The sequence below is a fragment of the Corapipo altera genome, unplaced genomic scaffold (assembly GCF_003945725.1).
Source record: "Corapipo altera isolate COAL_440 unplaced genomic scaffold, ASM394572v1 343, whole genome shotgun sequence".
NCBI classification, from domain to species: Eukaryota; Metazoa; Chordata; class Aves; order Passeriformes; family Pipridae; genus Corapipo; species Corapipo altera.
The window spans coordinates 5,110,364-5,133,991 of record NW_020884913.1 but is presented as its reverse complement, the minus strand read 5'-3'; the positions used below and the strand labels follow the sequence as shown (position 1 = coordinate 5,133,991).

Genomic DNA, 23,628 nt, shown 5'->3' with positions numbered 1-23,628 from the left:
CTCTGCATTGATTTCACTGAAAACCACTATTTTTCTTATTTTTATCGATCGTAGACTTCAAAATCCAAAGTGTGTAAGATGGGTCCAGTCTAATTAGTACTTAACCTGCAACAAAATATTGTATTTTACATTGATTTTTTTTTTTTTTTTTAAAGAAAGGAAACATTGGCTCAGTTTCTAAGTGAAATGGTTTAGCAGGCCAGGTGGAAAATCACCATCATATACAGACTTTGTAAACATAATTTCTTTAATACTTCTTTCCCTCAGCTTGAAGCCGGGTAAGAAAACATATGCAAAAATTAGTGGGTAGTTTGAGTTGCCCCAAAGATGTATTTCTCCAGCAAAGCTTTGAATGGAAAGTTATACCCAGCGTTGGCTAATGCAAGCCATTAAGTGGAAAGGGCTCAGTTTTCTGGTGATCGGGAATGGATGCTGGGGAAGGGTTTCCCTGAAAGAGACTTATCACCTCAGTTACCCTTTCTATCACAGCAACACAGGCATGATCCTGAGAAACTCCTGGGAACCCCCCTGGCTGTTGTCCCCAGGTCAGGCCAGGACTGTGGCAGCACTGAAGGGAAGGGAGAAGGTGTGGGGACATGGGGTCTGTCCCCCAGCTCTGCTTTAACTGGTGTTAAGCCATTTGGACCCTTCCAAAGCAGCGATCCCAGTTCCTCTAGCCCTTCTGTCCTGGCTTGTTCTATAGGGTTAAAATGATGCAGGGTTTGTCCTTGGATTTGTCCTCTGAGCTTTTTTGCAAGACTTGGCCAGGTTTCCTTAGGGACTTTGAGCTTGTACCCTTCTGCAATCAAAACACTGGGCTGGGAACACGAGGGTGCAGCTGCAGCAGATGTGGCTGGAAGCCGAGTGCTCTCAGCTCATCTTGGAGCCAGCACAGCCAGGACTTACACTGGCATCTCCCCCATGTGGAGACTCCCCCAAGCCCCATGCTGCCCATTTGGAGAGTGAGGATGGGCAAAACCCAAAGTCTGAGCTTCTCTGGAGGCCTCAGAAGGTGTTTGCCTCGATGTGGTAGATATTTCCCTGCTTGGTGGAAGAGGGTGAATGAAAGGGTGCTTTGGAATGCCCTCATGCCTGCTCGCCTTTCGGGAGGTCTTGGTAATGGCTCTGTGGGTCTGGCAGTGTGGAGTCTGCTGGTGAGGGCTGTGCCATGCCGTAGAGTTCCCTCCAGTGCATCTCTCCATGCCCTGATTTCCCTATCTGTCAAATCCCTCCTGTGATCATCCCTTGCCCAGTGTCTATGGATGGATGGGAATGTGCTGAGTGGAGGGCAGGGGGGGTAGAAACAGTCGTGCACCTGGGATGGAGATGGAGCTGTTTGTTTAGCTTGCTCTCAGCCCAGCTCCTCAACAACAGCTCTTCCTCCGAGGTTCCCCCTGGCCCTCAGTCAGCAGAGGGAATTCCCTCTCCCTTTGCCTGAGCTCCAGCTGGGATTGCTGTAGGGAACATGTGGACAGGCTGTAATTACCATCTCTCCCCGTGTTCACCAGGTTTTGTGGTCCTCACTTGGTGCCATCCTGTCCCTGCTCATCCAGGTGATTAGGGATGCACTGGATTAGTCATCAGCAGTGATGGTTGACCCTGCAGAGCTGTCCTGTCTCCTGCACTCCTGCTTTCTCTGCTGACATCCCCTGCCCTGGATGAATCTTTCATGCACCCACTTCATGTATTTTTAATAGGCTGGGATTGGGTTTGAGCTTAGGCAGGAGTTTATGGGACTTGAGGGGCTGCATCCAGTGGGATGTGGCTGAGGGGAGAGAGTGGTCCCCAGGGGAGAGGGCTTTGGAGGGGGGCAAAGAGCCCATTTTACCTGTGCCAGGCAGGGTGCTGATCCTCACAGGGAATATTTTGGCTCCACAAAGAATATTTTGGCTCTGCAGGGATGGGCATAGAGTTTTCCTGGCCAAGGAGGGTTAACCCAGCAGTGGTGGGAGCAAAGAGTGAGCTTGTCAGGCGTCGTAAGGGAAGCGGAGGAGCTGCCAGGATAATTAGCACAGGCTTGTTCTCCCCAGCACGTCCCTGGGATGCAGCGGGGCTGTAATCAGCCTGTCGCTTCCCAGCTTTATTAATACATTGATTTTTGGGGGTTTTGGCTCCATGCAGCGTGGTGCCTGCCAGCCAAGCCTCTGTGGGAAGCTTGGGGATTCAAGGTGGCACGTCTCTGGGCATGGCAGTGCCTCATTTTGGAAGCTGTTCGGGTTTCTTCCTTGGGGACTGATGGCGGAGGAGGAGGAGGAGGAGGAGAGACATCCCCTCCATCTGTGCGCTGCCCTAGGAAGGGATTTAAATCACAGGTTTGCAAAAAAGAGGAAATGTGCCTGCTTTGCTCAGGCTTTGAAGCCTGCAGGAGCCTCCTGCAGATATTCCCCTTCCCCCTTTGGGGAGATTTGGCTCAGAGGGGAGCTCCTTTTGTGGCCATGGAGCCAGGCACTGTCTTGCCAGTGCCTCCATCCTGGCTGTCTTCTGGGGTTAGGGCAGCAGTGAGGACCAGGCCATGCTCCTGCAGCTCCCAGTGAGTTCAGGGAGGAGGGTTTCTATTCCCAGAGTTGATGCCCTGGACCCCATCTAGCCTCTGCTCCAGCAGCAGAGGATAAGAGATGTTCTCCAAGGAAATATATTACTATAAAAATATAAATAAATATAGATTTTTTTTAAAAAAAATATATGTATGCTTAGGGCAAATTTTATCCTGATCCATCTTCCTATAAGTCTGGGCACTCCTCCTCTCTGCCCTGTCATTCTCTCCCAGTCCAGTGTGAGCTCGCCTGACCAGCACAACATCCTTGTCACGGCAGCCCCAGTGCCACATGTGTGGCCATGTAGAGCCATCCCTTCAATTCCTTCATTTCACCAACTGTTACATAAATCCGCTTTTATACTGAACTTGTGGACGTCACTGGAGCTCTGTCCATACCCATAACATCACTGTTTCCATGGGAACCAGCGTACTTCCAAGGGGGAAAAAGTAGAAGGAGACTAAAAAAAGGACAAAGAAGGAACAAAATAAGACAAATATGTGACATATCCCAACTATGTGTCGGTGTAGGATGTTACAAAGATTTCACTGCAACTTGTTTAGGCAGCCTTGCATAACAGTTTTTGTCTTGAGTATTGCAGCAGGCAAGTCAGGTACAGTAGAAACTTAATAGTATCCCAAGTGTCTTAGTGAGGGAGAGGTGTCTCTGGCAGCTCTGCACGAGGTGCTGTTCTGTGTGAGCAGCAGGGGAAGATGCATCTGCCTGTGTTGCAGCATTTTCCTGGGTTTCCATGGGTCTTCCTCTGTCCTGGAGCATGGCTGGGACTGTGCAGCATGAGAGGGTGACACTGCTGGGTGTTCTGGATACGTCTTGATGAGCAGCTGGCACTGCTGAGCTTTAAGGGCAGGTGCTATTAAGGGACAATTTACAGTGAGTGAGTTTAAAAAATATATATATTTGGGGGTTAAGTGTCCATCCACTGTGCACTTGTAAGGCATGGTGGGATAAAATGTCTTAAATAAGTTATCAAGCCCCAGCAACAGCTTTGGTGTACTGAGAGTGTTTTAACTGGTAACCCGAGTCCCCCTGTGGAGGAGTTGGCCATTAGGAAGGATTTTACTGCTCATGATGTCTTTGTTAATGCCATGTGTGGGCTGCTGGGAGGGAGCCCATCCCTTGCCTCTGTCACGGGAGATGATGGCTGGTGCAGAGGTTGAGCTGGGAAGGACAGGTCCAGGAGGAGGATGGGGACACACTCCCACCTCTGCAGCCCCGCTCTGGTGGGGTGAGCGGGAGGAGAGGCCACCCCTGAGCATCCAAATGGCAGCAGAAGGTGCTAAACTGTTGGAAAGGGAGTTCGGGGGAGTTGGAGCTTCTGCAGGGCTTGGAGAGCGAGGCTTCACCCGCTTCTCCTCTGCTCTTCCCTGCTGAAAATGGAGGGCAGTGAGAGTTGGGGTCCCAGCACATGGACATATTTCACCAGCTGCTTAAATAGCTGGTGAGGTCCAGACCCCTGGGGCTTCCACCTGACACATCCTGCTGGCTCAGGGCTGGGGCCATGCACTGACCCTTTGCACCAGCCCATTTTGGGCTGTTCTTTTGGCCCCTGCTCTTGATGCCACAACAGGCATGAGGAAGAGGGAAGGACTGGGGTGAGAAGCCAGAATAAATTCAGCCTGAAGTGCTCTTTTTTGACATTTTATAATTTTATTTTGAGGTATTTTTATATTTCATTCTGTTTTATCTTATTAAAGCACCCATCCTTGCAGATGCTGGTCCCAGGGTTGGGCTGCCAGCAGCTGAGCCCTCCCAGCTCAGGAGTTAATTGCAAGTGATATGTAGGGCTTTTCTTAAAAGCTCCAGCTCCTGAAGTTTGGAGATTATGCAAGTCACTCAGCTTGCAGGATTTTTTTTTATCTTCATTTTTTTCTCTCTTAAGCAATAAGATTTTAAACCCTTTTGGTTGCTGGAAAAAACCCTTTAAGTAGAAATCTAAAAGGTTGTGAGGAAACAATTCCAAAACTGTTAGGCAAATAAGAACCTCGTCAGGTTTTGGTGTAGGGTTTTGGGGTTTTTTTTATGACAAAAAAACCTTTTTTATCATTCTTCATCCCCTCTAATTATGGCATCATTCTTTGCTTCATCACCTGGGTGGATGAGCAGGGCTCCTCTGCACTGCTGAGCAAATCCTACCTCTCCCTTAGGAGGCAACTGCATCTCAGAGGCAGAGAAGAGGATCTCTGCCTGCAGCTGACAGTGCGGTTTTTAAGTCTTTGGTAGAAGAATGATAAGATGATTACACCCTGAAATCCCCTTTTTCCTCGAGTTCTGGGCTTTACAGTCACCATTATGCTTTAAGGACCCGTTGGGGACCCCGCAGTCCCGCCGGGATGGGAGCAGAGTGCTGTGTTTCATGGCAGAGGGAAGCAGCCGCCAGTGCATCCCCTTGAACATCTGCAAGACAAAATGAATTAGAGATGACATTTCCAAAAACACTGCCATGAATAATCGCCCTGTTTTGGTTCCCCAGGTTTAATTGTGAAGCTGCATGAATTAAAATAACCTCCTGGGTCTGTCTGTGCAGGGAGGGAAGCGGTTTTGAAGAGCTGCAGAGCAGTGACAAGCCAGGGATGCTCCTGCCTGGCTTTTTCCCGGCTCAGAGCCTGCGGATGGGGATGTGCCAGGTTCAGTGGGGTCATGCCAGCTCCTGGCAGCGTGTCCTCAGGCTGCCAGCTGTGGTGACCTGGGATGGGACAGGCGTTGGGCACGCGGTGGAAATGCTGTCTGAGCAGTGCTTGAATTTTTAAACCCCTTTGTGCAGCCCCACTGGAGGAGCCTCTCCCGGCTTTGCTTTCCAGGAATGCCCTGGCGATGGGACTCGCCTGGCACAAATCCCTGTGGACCGCGGGGCAGGAGGCGTGTGCTCCATCACACGTGTGGGATGAGCGTGCCAGGGCTGCCGTGCCCGCAAGCCGGTTATCCATCCTGCCAGGAAACAGCAGTTCTCCTGCTGGTGTGGTGCCGGGATGCTGCGGGAAAAGCTGTTTACCTGCCGCATCTTCCCTGCACTTGTGTTCCCTGGAGGGAGGGGAGGTACCAGGCTTGAAAAAGCATCTGGAAGGGCAAAGCCATGTCAGAGTGACAGTGGGGGCAGATCCCTGCCAGCGCTCAGCTGCAAGCGAGGGAAGTGGATTCACTGGGTAGAGATGCTCTGAGAGCACCTCTGGCATGCTGCATCCACGGACATGCAAATGCTTCCTGCAAATACTAAAAGCAAAGAACAGGGGCTGACCTAGCTTTTGAAGGAATATGGTAGGAAAAGTATAAATCCAATTTAATGTCCAGGACTGTGATGGGAATCCTATAACCTTTAACTGGGCATGACATGAAGAACCTTTTCCTGTTGGCCTTGTGGAGTTAGAGATGAAGCTGGGAAGGGGTTATTATTTCCATCTGTGAGGCAGATTAATTCTAAGGACTTTTAACTTCCCTTGCAAACGGCCTAAATTAATGTTTTAGGATTTTAGTCCCTGCCTCCTCCCACCCCTCCCAAAGGCCAGACCCTGGAAGTGCCATTATGCTCCTGTCAAAGGGGCTATTTCTGGAATTGATGATATGAATGAAGCCTAAAACTCCGCTCTCATTAACGTCTGCAGCTTATCCTGGTGTCACTCCTAAGCTGGTGGGACTTGGTGACACTGCAGGGGAAGGCTGTCATTTCAACCCAATTTTCACATCACATTTGCACAAAAATTTCCAGGCCTTGCCAGCGCTTTCCACACATTTGTCAAATCCCAGCCGCTGTCCCAGCGAGTGAAGGCTTCGCTGGTACAAAAGTGATGGCTGTGGGTGGTGATGGGGGACTTGGTCCTGGCTACATCCATGATTCCTGGGGTATGAACAACCACTCCTTGCCCTAAAAATCAGGCAGCATAGCAGAGCCCAGTGTCACCTGGCCATATCCCAGCAGTTTGATGCATTCCTTTGGTTGAGTTTCATTGCCTGTGGCCCCTGGTGCTGCAGGGCTGTCCTCCCTTGCCTGCAGAGCCCTGCTCTCATCATGCTGGCTCTGCTTTTTGGGGGGGTCCCACCCAATCTCCCAGTGATGGCAGGAGGGTGGCACATTGCCTTGGAGGCACTGCTGTGCTGGAGCTGTGTAGGGAGAGTGGGAGGAGAGATCAGGGAAGGAGAGGGAGGGATGCAAGGAAGGAGGACAGGGGGAATGGTGGGAGCTGCCTGGGACTAGCAGAGCATCAAGGGAAGAAGTAAATATTAATCCCATGGAAGAGTGTGTATCCCTGTAGAACATCACCAAACGCTCCTCTCCGTACCTGGCTCTGTCACTGGGGTGGGTGCCCAGCCCCCCAGGGGAAGGGACCCCCATCTCTGGGGTCAGGTGATGCTGCAGTGCATGAGTGCCTGCTCTCCCCATCCCACCAGGAGCAGTGTGTGTGTTTGTCAGAGAGACTCTGAGGTGCAGATGGACAGAGCATCACACCCACTGTCCTCTCGGTTACCGCTGCCCTCGAGCAACAGCTCCCGATTTAATTCACTTGCTGGTAAATTTGATCCAAACTTCTGCAACCAAATCATAGTGAGTGTAATGCAATATCTCTGTCTTTTAATTATGTTAGGCTGGGTAGTGCTGGCTAATTGAATTTGGGGCTCTTGCCTCTTAATTATGAAAGGTCATGTGCTGAGGAATGCAGGCAGGTGGCAGGGGGATTGCTGGTGGTGGGAAGAGACTGAGGGCTCTTGCTCTGTGCAAGGGCTCCTGTTTGTAATAAGTGAGTGACTTCTGGAGATTTTAACTTTTGTGTGTGTGTGTGTCTGTGCTCTTTATCTTATGAATTTTAAGAGTCAGGTTAAAACAGAAGTGTTACTGTGTATTTCTGTGTGGCAGAAACAGATTCTTTTAGTTGAAAAGAATCTGTGAGCATTTTGGCTGCCTGCCTTGACCGAGTTGATGGTAAAAAAATGTGGATTTTTAAGAATGTGCTGGGGTGAGCAGGTGACCTGGAAAAGCAGGGACTCTCTGGCACCCATCCACTCTGGATGGAGTGGATGGGGTGATCACCTGATGTATGCGCATGAACCCCATTATTAATTTCTTTTAGACATCAGCCCTGCTTGGTGTGAGGAGAGAGCTCCTAGCAAATATTTATCTCATGCGTTGAGGGCTGTGGACTCAGCTCAGCATCCAGGTGGTGGCAATGCCACCACTGCCCCTCTCCTCGAGCCTTTGCCTCCTCCTGCTCACCTGAGCTGCTGGCCAGGGACCAACACTGTCTCCGGTGCTTCCCAAAGCGCCTTTGCCCCTTCCCTGCCCGCACCGCAGCAGCGAGAGGCGTTCAAAAAAGCACCTTCTACTTTTGCTAATTGAAGAGTTTCCCTTTGTCAGCCTCTCAGCTCAAAGGAGGGTCGGTACAAAGCCATAGCCAGCAGCACTTTGTGTGCCTCTGAAAATCCCATTAGCAGAAGAAAGAGCTTGAAGTTTCATTCAGCTGGAAAAAAAAAAAAGAGAGGGCAAAAAAAAATAAAATAACACTCCCCAACCTTCTGATCTATCAGCTGCACATTAACATACTGCCCTCGGCACCGCCGGGGTCCCTTGTCCCGGGAATATTTAATCAGGGTGAAGTGTTATATTGGACTGAAATGTATGTGCTTGAGGGAGTGATATGCTGATAAGTGGGTCTGTGGTTAAAGCTGGGGAAAAAAACTTGCCAACAGCAAATAACCACCCCCTCCCACTGCCTCGGTCCCCCTCCTTCCCCAAGCTGTTTTCCTGCCTGCAGATGTTTATTCCTTTAAGGGGGATTGGGGTGTGGGGAGGGCAGGGACCAGCCCTGAGATGGGGACACAGACAGAGCTGGAGGGGGGGGGATGGGATGGGATGGGATAGGTTGGGGTGGGGTGACCTTCACCACTGCCAGGGTTGGCAGCAGTTGGGGGGTCCATGCCTGTGCCAGGTGGGGGTGCTGGCCTGGGGCAGTGTGTGTTTGTACAGGTGGGGTCTGCTGGCCACCTGCCTGCACCATGGGGACCCTCTTGGGGTACAGATCTGGCGTTGGTCCCCACATCTCCCTCCTGGCTGCACCTGGAGCTCCATGTGTGGCAGGTTGTTGTGTCTCAGGGGTCTGTGCTTTCCTGGCTCCCCTCTGTTTGCAATCAGTGATGGTGCCATTGCCAGCACACTAATGAGCATCGAGGGGCACCCAAGGCTTTGCAGACTGTGCTGTGCCAGAGGAGGACAGGGAGGCTGCCATCCTGTGCTCTTCCTCCCATTTCAGCCCCTGCCCAGCCCTCTGCACCAGATACAGGGCTGTGGAGAGCTTGGCTGCCTTGACTGTGTGTTAGGGCTGTGCTGGGTCTTGGAGAGTGAGGAGATGAGATCAGAATCACTCCAAGCTGATGCCCATCATGGTTGTTTGCCTATCTCAGCTCACTCAGGAACTTGCAGTCCCGAAGCAGCACCAGCAGCTGGTGGGTGGGCAGGGGTGGAGCACGTGAGGGAGAGCCAGGCCCAGTTCAGGGTCTTGTCCACTACCACAAAAGAATTTACATGAAGCTTTGCCTATCTGGGGAAGCATCTGTCTGTCTCTGTAGGTTTTAAGCCAACCAACCTGGCTACTCCTGAGCCTCCTCGCTTCCCTGCTGCGTGTATCACACAGCCCATGCAGGAACACGCTCCTTTTGCCATTTGGGATCTTACAGGGTGATTTTTAATTCTTTATGTTCTCAAGGGCTTTGCAGTTCCTTGCTGGCAGAGCCCTGGACGTGGCTGGTCCTGCTGAGGGATTCTTCCCAGTTCCCCAGGCTGGGGAACCCTGTGGATCCCCCACAGCTGCTGCCCCCTTCTCAGACTGCCCTCCATGCCTGCCCCCACAGGACTATATTTGGGCTAAGTATTCCAGCCCGTAGCCCTAACCTGACAGTTGGAATGTCTATCCTGATATCTTGTAAACATTCCTTCTGATTAAAAGATCCAGATTGCCAAGGACCAAACCGTGACTCAGACCCATGTGATTTCCCAGGAATCCACCCAGGATGGGTGGTGGCAGGAGCTGCCAGCTCCAGCCCCCTGTGCCCAGTGAGGAGGCACCCGCTGATTCATCCTCACCTTCTTCTTCCCCAGTGGGATAACGCTACAGCACGGGCTCCCAAACACCACCCGCTACCGTGTTGCAGTGAAAACTCTTGTCTGACAAGGGCCAGGCTTATTTTCCTAAAACCTGGAAGCTGCTGCTGGCACCCAGGAAGGAACATGGCCCTGCTGCCTGTGGGTTCTGGCAGTTGACGGGGTGTTTTCCATGCTAGACTGGAAGATAACCCCAGCACCACGTTGAACCAGCTCCTGGATTTTCCATCTCTGTGTTCCACGCAGATGGGAGCTGTCTGGAAATGCCCCCTAGAAGGATGCAGGAATTGGGTACCAGGTTTGAACCATCCCTATGGGGATGTGTTGCAGCACTTTATTCTGTCCCAAAAGTAACAGCATCTAACATCTGTCCCAGCAGCTCAGCTCTTTAAAATTGCTCCAAGAGGCAGCAGACAGGGTAGGGAATGGGCTCTGCTGGCCCTCACAGACTTTAAGGCTTTTAGGCAGGTTATTAATGGTTTTGGCAGTCTTAATTTGGACTGGGAATGAAAGTTCAAGCAGTGGCTTTAGGGAAATGCCCCTGGGGTAAGCTGTGACATGGTTAATAGAAATTGTAATGTTGTTAAAGTGCTTTTTCGTAAAATGCCAGGAGAGGAAATTAACGGTGTGGGGTTTTTTAGTTTCTTCTAAAAGTTGATATCAGTCATTTAATTTAATTTTTTAATCCATCACAGCAGCACTCGGCACTCTTGCCGTGCAACTTGCACTTTATAGTGGTTTTCCCATTAGCTGTAGCCACCGATGTCAGCGTGGGGAGAACACGCTGTTGCTTTGCCGTGTGGGTATCTAAACCTGCAGAACCAGGTGAAGCCTAGCCTAGTGAAGCTGGCGTGCTCCTGGCCTTAAAAATCAGGATAAGCTTTCTGATTCAGCGGTGGCTGCTCGTGGATGCTCCTCTGGGTCTGTTGCCTCCTTGACGGGTGCTGTGCAGGTGGTTCGAGAGGGTCAGCATGCTGGTGATCCTGCTCAACTGTGTGACACTGGGCATGTTCCACCCCTGCGAGGACATCGCCTGCGACTCGCCGCGCTGCAGGATCCTCCAGGTACAGCCCCAACACTGCTGGGAGCTTAACGTCAGCCTTGGGTTCATGTGGGGTGGGAAGGACCAAGCTGAAGAGGTGGACTTGAGTCCCGGGATGGCCCTGCGCTGGCTGTCCCAACTTCACTTCAAAAATGCTGATTTTGGTGTTCGGATGTGAACACATGGTGTCATCAGGCAAAGCCCCTGTGAGGCTGTGCCAAGCCTCAGCATAGCCAAGCCTTGACTGGAATGCTTGGGAAGGGTTAACCACGTGTACAGTGTACATGTGTGCAGTGTACAGTGAAAGCAGAGTCCAAAATACACTTGCCCCTTTATCCTGGCACTGTGGGTGCTGTTGGGGTGCTTGGGTTGGGAGGGGACACAAAGCTGCTCTCGGCACAGCCTCTGCCCAGGGATTTGGCTCTTGGTGGTGCACGAGGAGACCTTGTTGGACCCAGGTCTCTTAATTCCCTCCCTCCCATGTGCGAGCATGCAGGAGCATCTCTCCTCCCTTCCTTTCTTTTGCAGAGCTTTGACGATTTCATCTTTGCCTTCTTTGCTGTGGAAATGATCGTCAAAATGATCGCGCTGGGCATTTTTGGGAAGAAGTGCTACCTGGGAGACACGTGGAACCGCCTGGACTTCTTCATTGTCATCGCAGGGTAAGTCCAGCGTGGCAGCTCCCCCTCTTCCTGTGCCTCTCTGTTGCTATTTGTGGCATGGCTTGGCAAGCACTGGATTTGGGCAAGCAGCAGGTTTGAAGGCTAGGGGCTGGCTGGGTATTGGTGCTGCCGGTGTTGTCCATCTCAGCTCCCCAGCAGGGATCACCTCCTGGGCTGCAGCCACCCCTCTGGTCTTGAGGTAGAGCTGATGGTGAGGTCATGGAGGGAGCAGAGCAGGGTGACAAAAGCTGTTTGTGGTGGATTTTGGCTAGCCCATGCCCTTGGGCACCTCACTGGGTGCTGGGCACTGTGCTTGGCTCTTCTCCCTCCAGCCCACTCGTGGTTTTGGTTTCCATCGTTGGAGTGGGCGGTTGGAAGCACAGAGTGCTGTGCCAGGAAGGATCGTTCACTGAAACGTGCATGATTGCCCTCATTATTTTATACCTTTTTTTTTTTTTTTTTTAGTTTGAGGGAAAGCGACCAAGTTTGCCTTTTGGAGTGTTTTCCTTTTAGAGGCACCTGGTTTGAATTAAAGGCTCTTCCAGCACCCGAGAGTCTCCTGGCGGAGGCTGGAAATCCACATGAAAAGTCCTTGGCCACTGGCCAGAGAGCTGAGTTTCTTTGACACATGAATCTCTTGCTGGCCCTTACCTCCTCTCCCTGCCTCAGGAGCCCCAAGACTTTTGGGAAAACAGTGGGGTTTTTTTTCCTCTTTTGATAGAACTAGAGATCAAATTTACTGGATTTTCCTGGAAAGGAGCAGGGGCCCTTCCCTGCTTGTCTGCCTGGCGTGGGTTTGGTGTGCCCCAAGAAGGGGAAACACCTTGGTGAGTTTTGCTTATGGTCCATCACTGGCCCCATGAGGACATGGCACACGCCCTGCCAGACAGCTGGGAGAATCAAAACAGTGGTCCAGAACAACCTACAAGGAGGTGCCAGGTCTCTCAGTGCATCCTTGGCCTGAAAAATTCATTGCTGAAGAGGTCAAAAGATGCAGCAAGGCTCAGACTCAGACCGATGGAGGGCAGAAAGACCAGGAGCTTTGTAAGTGTCCCTGTAAACCCATCTTCTGCAGGAGGCCACAAGCTCCTGCTTTCCAGGTCCACCAACTTCTGGCTCCTCAGTTTAGGAGGAGGCTCAATGTTTGTTCCTGATGTGTCTCAGCAATGTTAGGGACTGCAGTGATGGGACATTAACAAGATGGGATCCCGGGTGCAACTGGCTCTGTTAGGGCTGTAGACACCAGCAGCACAACCAAGGGCTGGAGCCTGCTAAGACACTCTGTGTATTCTTTGTTTCTCCTGGTTTATTATGTCTTATAGTGGAATTAAGTGTAGTGAAGAGCCTGACCTAAGCAAGGCCAGACATCCCACCTGGGGAGCCCTGGGGAGGCATGGTCATGGTTGCTGGGCTGCTCCCAGCTCCACTGCCCTGGGGTGCTGCTGCCTTCCCCTCCCAGCCTGGGCCTGGCTTTGCCTGTTGAACTTGCAAAACCTCTGGAGATAGAGTTATCCCCTGAAGTGCTTCTGTGGAGACCCCGCTGTGATGCGACCTCACTCTAGAGTGACATCAGCAGAGACCATCCTAATTCCTATGCCGAAGTGTCACTGCTCTTTCCCTAAGCATGGAACAAACCTCCTGCCCATCTGCTGCACCTGGCTGGGCGTTTGGGTGCGTGAGAGGCACGTCATTCCTGGGCAGAGCCGGGTAATGGCACTGACCTCGCCTCCGCAGCAGCCGCCCCCGCGTCCCCGGCGCGTTGGAGGCGTTTGTTTGCTGCAGAGGTTTTGCAGCCCGGCAGCCTGACTGCTCTCGTGCCTCCTGCCAGGTTGGCTTTGCCTCTCGCTGAATGATGGCTCTCTCCTTCATGTGCATGAACTGCTCCCATCTGGGTCCTGTCAAAACTGATTCGGCTGGCAAAGGATCGAACTGGATTTAAATACGAAGCGGAGCCTCTCCTCCCCTGGTCCTTGCTTTCTGTGCTCCCTTTCGTGCACTTGCTCTCTCCTCCAGCCTGTCCATCTGGGAGTGATACTTCCTGCTCAGGGAATTGCTGCAGTCCTGGTGGGTCCACTGAGTGCCAGGGAAAGCCAAAGAGGCTGCAGGAGTGGGCCACTGTTGTAGCAGAGAAAAAAATAAGGGACTCAAGCCCATTACTAGGCTTAAGACATAGGTAAAAAACACTGCAAGGGATAACAGATAAAAGTGCTCCAGCGTCAAATCCCAACCAGATGGAGGGAAATTCCTCAGGTAGCCCTTCGTGCAGCTTTGTGGTTCCTGTACAGGGCAAATTGCTGCAACGAGCACCCAGCCCGTAGTGCTCACAGCAGAGCATGGGAGTAAGGGATAAGCTGAGCTTCATGTGGAGGCATCCTGCTTCTTAGCAATTGTATGGTGTCAGGAAAGGGGCCAGAGCCAACCTGGGGCCCTGGAGAGTGTGTGCCAGGGCAATCCTCAAAACCCATCTGTGTTTGCTTAGATACCAGATAAAGTGAGTCACGTTTTTATGTAGGTTTTACGTAAGGGCTTCAACCAGTTTCCCCAGTGAAATGCCAAGGGAAGAGGCTGAGGTTTAAATGTGGTCCTGGTGATAATGAAGAAACTCTGTTTCTGCCTTCAAATTTTTTCTCTGCCCTTTACGTGTTAGACACACAAGAAGGGGAGCAGCAGTACAGTGTGGACTCCCCAGTGCCCAGCAGGACCCTGGGTTCCTGTTCTCTTGCTTTCCCTGCCACTTCCCTGCCCATGGGCTGCAGAAAATGATGTCAGAGGGAGAGGAGAAGCAGCAAACTGTGCCTGTGGGGCATCAGGTGTGAAAAACATGTTGTGCCAGGGGGCACATGGGACATGCTATGTGCTGGGGCTGTACATTCCCATGGGCACAGCATCCATAGAAATCCTTCCCAGCCACCGCTAGTCTAGGATAGGCTTCAAAACATCCCCCCAAAAGTTCTAGTATTTCATTCTTCCCATTCTTTGAGAACTTTCTAGACCTGACAGAGGTTATCATTGTGGATAAAGCTTTTTGGTGCATCTTTGCCCCAAATCTGCCTCTTGGGAGAGTGGTTCGAGTGCTGTGCTCACTCCTGCTGCTGGCCACTTCCACGGGATACCATTAAGTACTTCTCAGCTCTGTTAAACTGTCCAGACCAATCTCATGAGCTCATGGAGAGTAAATGACTTCTTTGTGACAATGTAATGCAATTAGTGCTAATTGTAGAGTGTGTAATGTCTGCAACACATCTCTGTAATTACAGTAGAACTTGCCGGAGATGAGAATAGTGCTGTATTATCAAAACTCTGCTTAGTGAAACGCGCCTTTGGCTGTAGGTTATGGAGTTGTGTGGGGAAAAGGGGAGAAAAAAAAGTGATGAATGGCATAATTGTGTTGCATTATTTTTAAAGGAGAGGATTTGGAGGCAGGGGGGAAGTTTGCTTGCAAGAGAACACTTTGAAGGTTAACAGGCATTGTGAGGAGCTCTTGCCCTCTAAAGATGATTCAATATAATTTTGACCTCTCCCAGCATAAGATGCAGATGTATTGAGTGTGGATGCTTGAATACATCCAAAAAAATGTATGAGTGTTTTCAGTTTAGTGCTGACAGGCTCAGGCTGGTGAACCAGGGCTATGGGATGGAGATGTGCCCTGATTTGACATCTCCCTGGCCACAATGGCACCCAGTATCCACTCTCCTCCAGGCAGGGTGCAGGGACCTCTTCTCTGCTTGGTCTATGGAAGAGGATAGCCACAGACTGAGATCTCCCTGCTGCTCAGCTGGAGCCAGCCCTAGCCCCACACTTTGTTACAGTCCCACAAGCTAGCAGGACATGAGCTTGTTTTGGCTTTAGTGAGATAAGGACTTTCCCAAACCTCTACATCCTTGTGGATTGAATTGGACTTTAAGCCACTCTCATTGAAAAAAACAACCCTTGGTGTGATTTTGGGGTTATCCTGTGCAGGGCCAGTAGCTGGACTCTGATCCTTGTGGTTCCCTTCCAGCTCAGGAGATTTTGTGATTCTGTTCTGTGATTCTAACCCCAAAATAACAAAAATCTCCAATGGTTAATTGTTTTCCCTGGAGAGAGCTTTACACTAGGGGATAACATGCCCACGTTCCTGCTCCCTCCCACCCTGAGCAGGGCTGTGCATCATCTCCTGTTTGAGCTGTGCAGGTCTGTGGTTACTGCTGTCTCAGTCAGTTGTTTGGCCAAGGCTGCAGAGTCTTGTTTATGCTTTGCTCATTGTAACGGTAACGAGCCTCTTCAAAGACTTTGTAGGAAAGTTAAACGCTTCTGGAATATTTTGCTTACGATTGGAGAGGAGCTGGGGCTGGAGGTGGTTGGCAGGCTGCTTTACTCAGGAACAGACACTACTCCTTTTTGCTTTCTGAATGCTTCTTATGTTTGTTATGATTTCTCTCCCTCTGTTGAAGATTGTATTAAACAATGAGCTCCCCTGAAATCTTCATAAACAACCCTTAAGAACGTCTTGCTCCCTCTTGGTTTTGAGTGCTGAATTTCAAGGATGAAATAGGCTGCAGGAAGCCTGCTGTGTTCACAGGTGACGGGAGAGAAAGGGATGCCGCAGTCCCCCACTCCATCCCTGCTCCATCTAAACCTGGATGTGGGGTTTGAAAATCTCTTTAGCTCAGAAATCAGAATGAGGTCTGTGGTGCCAGATGGGTCTCTGCAGGGATCTGTGATCCCATGGCTACAGCAACCAGAACAAGATTCCTGCTGGGTGCTCTGGGTGAAGCTTCCAGCATGTGGCCTTCACCCCACAGCACTGGATCACTCCAGAGGCAGGCAGGGCTCCTCTGAAGGGCACTTCAGCTGTATGAGGCTGATCAAGGGGCTGTTTCAACTCAAGCATGGGAAAAAAAGCACTGGTGTGGGAGTGCCTACAGGAGCCCCTGCTGCAGCCTCCCGCTGCACTGCAGGCAAAGGCTGTTCTTTCCCTGTGTATTAGTCCCTTCATCCCTTAAAAAGGTACAAAACTAACAGAGAGGTAGGATAAATGTTGCTTTTTCATCCCTTCTGCCTGTATTGATCCCTGTCACACAAGGACCAGCACCTCGGGACGTGGCAGCGCGGTGCCCTCTGCTCTGCCTGGGCACTCTCAGCACCAGGGGGTAATTGCCCGTGTAAGCAGCCGATTTGCACACGCAATTACCCGATGTGCAGCAACAGCCACAGCTCCTTTGAGCCGCAAGAAAAGCTGCACCAAACCTGCTGCCTCTCTCCTGGGCTTTCCAGGATGAATGCGAGTGTCCTAGAAGCTGGAAGCCTCTTTCCAGGCCCCACTGTGTCCTGACTAATCCCAAATTAGGTGCTTTTTTGCTCTGAAGTGCCAGAAAAACATCAAGGCAATACTTGTAATCACAAACCTCCAGGAAGTCAATATCTGGGGTTGAGCTTTGCAATTTAATGCTTAAAGTTGCTTTTGGGAGGATGAAGAGCGTTCAAGACCTGGTGGCTGACGAAGCCCACGGCTGCAGGTTCTTCCAGCTCCGTGCCGCCTTCCCGCAGCCTTGGGAGCAGAGCATCCCGAGCAAGCTGCGTCCCTGACTCACAGGAACCTGCTGGGTAAAAGAAACCCCTCAGCAGCCTCCCTCATGGCTGAGCTGACTCAAACCCACCTGTGAAAAGCCTTGCTTTTTTTAAGTTTTAGGACTTTTTAAAAGGTATTCTTTAGTTTCTTTCAGTTATTTGGCTGAACTTGCTGCTAATCCAAAAGCCTCGTTAGTCAAGTGTCCCGGTTGGGACACACAGTGCGGCCAGACCCAGCAGGCTACGGGGTTCGTGCTCCCTCCAGTGCTATTCTTTTTCTTCTGTTCAGCTTGATTAAAATGAGTATTTTTAAAATTAAGCAACACCCACGAACGCGATGAAACTCGCGAGGCTCAAAAAGCAGCCCCTGAGTGAAAGCAGAGCGCAGCCAAGCTGGCGAGAGCCAGGAGGAAATTTCATTCCAGCTTTCTGAAAGGTACAACGCTGCCTAAATAATTTCCCCTTGTGTTTTCCAGCACCGATGGCTTAATATCACCCACTGATGGCTGCGCTTTGTAGATAAAGGGTGTCTATATGCCCAGTTTTGGAAGCTTTTTAACACTGAATAAATCTGAGCCTATCTCTGGCCGGCAGCGTGGCAGCTCTGTGTGGGCAGAGGGTGGGCAGTTCTTGGGGGGTGGCCCTCTCTGCAGCCATTGCTGCTTTGCCCCAGGTTCCTCATGTGACCTTGGTCATGGCTGTACAGCATCCCCAGCACCCAGTTGTGGAGAGTTCAAGTTTTCCTCAGAAAGCTCCCTCAGCACAAGCTCCCTGCGTGACTCTACTGGGTCTTCACATCATCTTCGAATTCCTGAGCGGGAGTGATCTGGGGGATGGTGGCAGAGTCAGGGCTGAGAGCAGGGTGAGTTGGAGAAGTGATGCTGGCTTGGTGTGGGAAGGACTTGCTGGAATTTCTGTGCTCTGTTAGAGGCTCTCTGGGTAAGCAGAGCCCCTTACCCCTCCTGTGATGCCCTGAGCATCACTTCTGTGAACCCTTTTCCTCAGGCAGGGGTGCTGCCTGGCACTGTGCACAGTAGATCCTTCCTGATGCTTTGGGTTTTATATGAAAGAAACCCCATTGTGCTCCTAGTCTCTCTGTCTCCAGGCAGAACAGGAATGAATTTCAGCTGCCTGGTCCATCCTGAGCCATCTCTTGTACCTGTCTGCTGAGTCCTGTGAGTTTTCCTGCTTGGAGAAGCGTTTGCCAAAGGTTTGCATCAGCTCCCTCTCTGCATCCCACCACCAGCCCGTTGTACGTCTGGCTTTGCAGATGCTCCACTTTTATTCTTAGAAAGTCCTAAATATTTCCGCTTTCCTTCTGAATAACTCCAGCGATCGGGGGTTGCTGATCACTCTGACGAGCCTCAGCATTTGCTGTGAATCCATCCTATTTAATGCTGAGTATCTTTCTGAGCCTTTAACTTGGCTGGGCACCAAGCCGGTGGCAGCGGCGCTGACAGGCATCGCGCTTTCCCCTCTGAACAGAGATGACATTTGAATTGAAGCTTCATCAGGAGCCTTTTACACTGCAGATCTCCAATGCTATATATGCTGCTAAATGTACCTGTCACCTCACCAGCTGGTGACATCCTGACATTTGCTCTCCCTGGGTATCTTCCCTTGCCAGGGATGTGGATTGATTCCTCCCATGCATCCAGTTGCCTTGGGAAATGACCTTAGAGCTGGGGACTGGTGATCTCACTGGACTTAATTCTTGGTGACTGAGTTCTACTGATATTTTTTTCTCCAATACTGGGTTCTCTCAGAGAACTGGAGCTGTTGGTTACCAGCAAGTTGTGGATCCTGTAGTCTGTGTCTTGGGCTGAACTTGTGGTGCTGTAACACCAGCAGTGTTTGGAGACAGAAGCAGGAGAACACCTGCTTGCTCTTGGTCTTGGTGTTCAAGCATTTGCTTAAGCCTCTGGGTTGTTGTTTGGCTTGTTTCTTTAGATTTGGCATTATAGTAATTCTGTAATATGTTAAATCAAAATGCATTTTACAGCACGTCCTTTGCAGATTACAAGCACACGTATCTCTAGAAGTGAGTCTGGAGCTGTCATTAATCAGAAAATGATTTGTCTTGGTGGAAATAACCATGTGCTGCTCTGAATTTTTCTGGCAGCATCTGTTTTAATAATGGATGAAAGAAAAGCTGTATGTTTGATATGGGCTTTTTACCTGAATACTGCCGACCATACAGAAATCTTCCTTTCAAACAGTGAGGGAAACTGGAGAGCCATTAAAGCCAGGAAAATCATTGCCCCTCTCCTTAGCTTAGCCAAAGCTGGCCCAACGTGGTGAGTCCTGTGCAGCAAGGAAGGGGCTGGTTTTGTTCACTTGGGCCAGGTGGGGTTTTGTGGACACGCTGCCTTCCTCTCTGGCCAGAGGCTGTGAACAGATTCCTACCATCCATGTGTGCCTGTCCAACCTCCATCTTCTGGGACTGTCCCTTGGCTGTGGGTGTCAGCTGAGTAGAGAGGAACATGTTGATGTTATTGTTGAACCCACCACAGCAGTGACAGATCTTGCAGGATTCCCAGCAGGGAGGGAGGGGGCAGCACTGATGCCTTTGTGCAAGGTGCCAGCACAGCCTCCTCCAGAGGCTTGATGCATAATCAGGTGAGACTAATTCAGACCAGGACAAGTGTGGAGAAAGGTTGTGACTGGGAAGCAGAGAGCCTGTCTGCAAGATGGGTCTGGAAAATCTTGGTTTGTTTGTCTTTTCAAAATCGAGGCTGAGAGGAGATGTGATTTGTCTTCTGTAAATACATGGGTGGGTAAACATCAGGGACAAATAACAGCTAGAGAAGCTACTTAAAAGACAGCACTGCCATAAAAATGAATGGATATGAGCTTGTCCTGAATAAATTCAGGCTTCAAGTTAGTCTTCAAACCATCAGAGTTGAAGGGAGGGAACGACCCAGCTAGTTTTAAGATGGAACTTGATAATTTTTGGAAGAGATTAGTATCCTGTGGTTGTCTGTGGCAGCAGGAGCCTGGCTCTGCAGGGAGCCTCGTGGTCCTCTTCCTTGCCTTTGCCTGGCTCTACCTCTTCAAGAATGCTTTTGGGCAGAGCTCTTGGGTCTTCCCACAGCCAGAAACAAAAGTGACTGATGGCTCTGCTGTGCTTGAGGAAAGGTGCCATGAGAAGTGAGGTGGTGCTGGGACACCCGAGGGACTTTCAGCAGTCCAGGTGCATCCTAAGTCCTGTGAAGGTTGGACCTCCATGTGAAATAATCCCCTCAGACACCATGTAGGAGCACTGAGAGGTTCCTTGGTCCATGTTCGCCCCATTTATTATCTACAAGTGTCATCAGTTTTGGTCCCACCTGCCAGTGGTCTCTGCTGGGCAGAGGTAGCAGAGCTCAGTGTCCTGTGCTGCTCATCTCCTGTGTCCCATGGAAGGGTCTGCACCAGGGGACACACCTCTTCTTTTCCGAGTCAGCACAACGAACTCAGATTCGTTAAGGTATCTGTAAAATTGTTCTTAAAAACAAGGCTGTCTGGAAATTGCTCCTCTGGAGCATGCAGGGATTTTCAGAAGCTTCTGCCTGACCCTGTGCAAAAAAACAGTAACCAAACCAGATGAGAGAGAGATCTGTGGCTCTGTGAGCTGGTGTATCACAATCTCCCTCATTGACTTTATTCTGATACGCAAACAACCCTTAATTAATTCCTCTGGCAAACTTTCCTGATGGGAGAGATGCAGTAACAAGTCCCTCTGTGAGCAGTTGGCATTTAATGTTTGCTTTATAATGTTTGATAATCCAACATTTCTCCACAAGATCCTTGTGTTTGTGTCTTTTTCAGGATGCTGGAGTATTCCCTGGACCTGCAGAATGTCAGCTTCTCCGCCGTCCGCACCGTCCGCGTCCTGCGGCCGCTCAGGGCCATCAACAGGGTCCCCAGTAAGTCAGATCCTCATTCCTTCCCTTCTCTGCATCCGTGCCCCAGAGATGGGAGGGCAAACACAGATGCTTTGATCTTGCATCTCAGCTCAAACATTCACCCAAGCCTGGCAGTGCCTGAATTCCGGTGCCTGTCACTCTCCTGCTTTAAATAATACTGCTTTTGACATCTATGGCATCGGAGATGACTCAATGAGGTATCCAGGTCTGTCGTCAGACACCTTCCTTTCTCATCTGAAGAGAGCCTGAGGATGCTGCTAAGGTGAAGGGATGCAGGTGATAGGGGTTGACTGAGCCACCAGCCTTTGCCAGGCAGTACAGGCAGAGGGATCTGAGCCATGCTGCTCCCACCCTCTCTGGGCTACCCCATCATTTTCTGGAGAAATCGGGGTGAAGAATTCTTGTTGTGCCTGGACAAAGCCCCCTGGGAGGTGCTGGGGACCCCACAGCTGGTCCATACAGCCCAAACTCCCAACATTTACAAAGCAAGCCTGGGTGGGATGGGCAGTGGCTCTTCAGTCCTGGTTTATCAGCTCATGAATGAGGATCTCAGCCCTTTTTAAACTGCAGTGGGTGGCATTGCCTGCTCCTGCATGGCAGCCCAGCCCCATGCTCGGAGAGGCACTGGCCATCACAAACCAGTCCCAGCCCAACTGTCCCATTCCCACTGCCCTGCGCTGGGCAAATCCCAGTGTGCCATGAGAGGCACAGAGCTGCTTCCCTCTCGGGTGCTGTGCAGACCAGCTCTGTTGAGTGTAAGTACAACTGCTTTCCTGGTCTTACAGTCCTGGTCATCAAACCCAGTATTGTTTTAGCCAAGTTAAATCCCAGTCTGCACTCTCCTATCTGAACTAGCCCAATGCCTTGATGAGAACTTGAGAACTGATCAGCCTCAGTTCTCTCTGCTGATGGTGGAAGTGCCTGGGATCTATTTATTTTGCTGCTGACTCTTGAACTTAATCTGGCTTTGCTGCTGCTGTTTCAATCACTACAGAAGCTTCAGAATCCTGTTTGCAATTTTTTTTTTTTTTTATCCCCACTGCTGAACTGGTGGATGGCTGAATTTATCTACCACTGTCTAACTGGGGATGTAATTCACTTAATGTATTTTGAAATCCTAGGTAATTTATCTTGGCTTCTCTGCAATGTAGTTACAGTGGGATAGAAATGCAAGGTGGGAAAAATGAAAAAGGAGCTTTGTATGATGATCAATGCAGTAACCACAGAAAGTAATTTCAGTTAATTAGGAGTTGACGCAAGGTGGTTGTGCCCCAGTAAAGGAGTAGAAGAAAAACCCTGATAGAGGAGATGACAGCATGGGGATGATAGAAAAAAAGTCTTCATGAAGTATCAAAGCAAAGGATGCAACAGTAAATCTTTCTTTAAATAAAAGTCAATATAAGCAAGTGAGAGAATGCAGAACATGGGGAAAGAAGGAGAGTGAGAGATGAGCAGAATATTACAGAGATGTCAGATGAAATCAATTTTTTTGTGTGTAAATGTCAAGTTGCAGTCACCATCAATTTGCCTTTGTTACAGAACTGGCTGTTCCTGAACTTGTGAGAATTAACTGCCAGAGAGAGTTCCTGTATTTTAAGGAAGAAAGAGCATTTAGGGTAGATGAGGGGAATTAGGAAGGGAAGGGAATTTTGATATATACTGAGTGGAGAAAGAAACTTCAATTGAGAAAAGGAGAATGTCAGAGTTTGGTCTCAGGGAAGAAAGGAGACACGTAATTACTAAAAAACCTTGGAGGAGAAGAGGACTTGAGCAGGGAAGGTAGGTCGTGTGACCAGGAGCAGGGCATGGATTAAGGGGTGGTATCCCAGGGGCTTTGTGGGCAAACCAGAGGGGGCTGGGGGGAGCTGTGGGTGTTCACAAGCCATGTGTGAGTGCTGAGGACAGCGGTGACAAAGCAGCAGCTCCCAGTGGAAGGAAAAGTATCACTGGAAAGGAAAAGGTCAGGAGGACACGGCTGGAATAAGAAAATTCAGTGTGAACTTTTCCCCTTTGCCTCAGGTATGCGCATCCTGGTGACGCTTCTTTTGGACACGCTGCCCATGCTGGGGAATGTCCTCCTCCTCTGCTTCTTCGTCTTCTTCATCTTTGGCATCGTGGGAGTCCAGCTGTGGGCAGGTTTGCTCAGGAACCGCTGCTTCCTCCCTGAAAACTTCAGCATGTGAGTCCGGGTGGGCAGCACAAGTGTCTCCCCAGCCTGAGTGAGTCTGTCCCTCCAGGTGACAAGGATCTCTGGTAGAAAGCCCTTCCCTTCTGTAAATGCTCCCTGCTACTAAATGCCAGCACAGCTCCTGCTTGGGCACACACAGCCGGAAAAGAGCGAGCTGTGACAATTTGCCATTTGCATTTGCAGGCTGTCCTTAACCCTCAGCTACCCCTGATTGATAAAAGCCTCCAAAAAACCCCCTGAGAATGGGAGTTCAGGCTTTCTAAATTCAGCATATCATTAATGTGTGACCTTTTCTGTGTGGAGACGTTCAGGTCTGAATCCCGTTCGGCAGCTGTTGAGTTTATTGGCACAGTATTTGTAGTCCCACCTGAACCCCAGGGAAAGCGGATGGAGCTGCCGTGCATTTTGTGATGCTACATGCTTTTCAGTCACAGAGCAAGAGATAGTCCTCAGTTTGAACTGTTAATTTTCACAGATCCCTGGATGTTAAGGCCAAAATGACTATTGTGATCGAATGGGCACCCAGTGTCCTGGCCAGCCAACTTGCCAGATGTAGGAATGTTTGAACAGTTGTTGAAGTATCTGGTAGCCAGCAGTCTCTTTCAGACCAGGATTTCCATATCTGTTCTCATACCTACCTGC

At 50.4% G+C, this 23,628-nt stretch overlaps 1 protein-coding gene across 19 annotated transcripts in view; it reads left to right on the top strand.

Annotated features, from left to right (window-relative positions):
- Window positions 1-23,628, top strand: part of CACNA1G (calcium voltage-gated channel subunit alpha1 G) — a 145,896-nt gene that overhangs the window by 34,027 nt on the left and 88,241 nt on the right. For all 19 annotated transcript variants that reach the window (XM_027654370.1, XM_027654364.1, XM_027654366.1 and 16 more), the window contains exons 2-5: window positions 10,589-10,700; window positions 11,207-11,340; window positions 20,701-20,798; window positions 22,818-22,977. In XM_027654370.1, coding sequence (XP_027510171.1) covers window positions 10,589-10,700; window positions 11,207-11,340; window positions 20,701-20,798; window positions 22,818-22,977 — 504 coding nt within the window. The remainder of the gene's footprint in view (window positions 1-10,588; window positions 10,701-11,206; window positions 11,341-20,700; window positions 20,799-22,817; window positions 22,978-23,628) is intronic.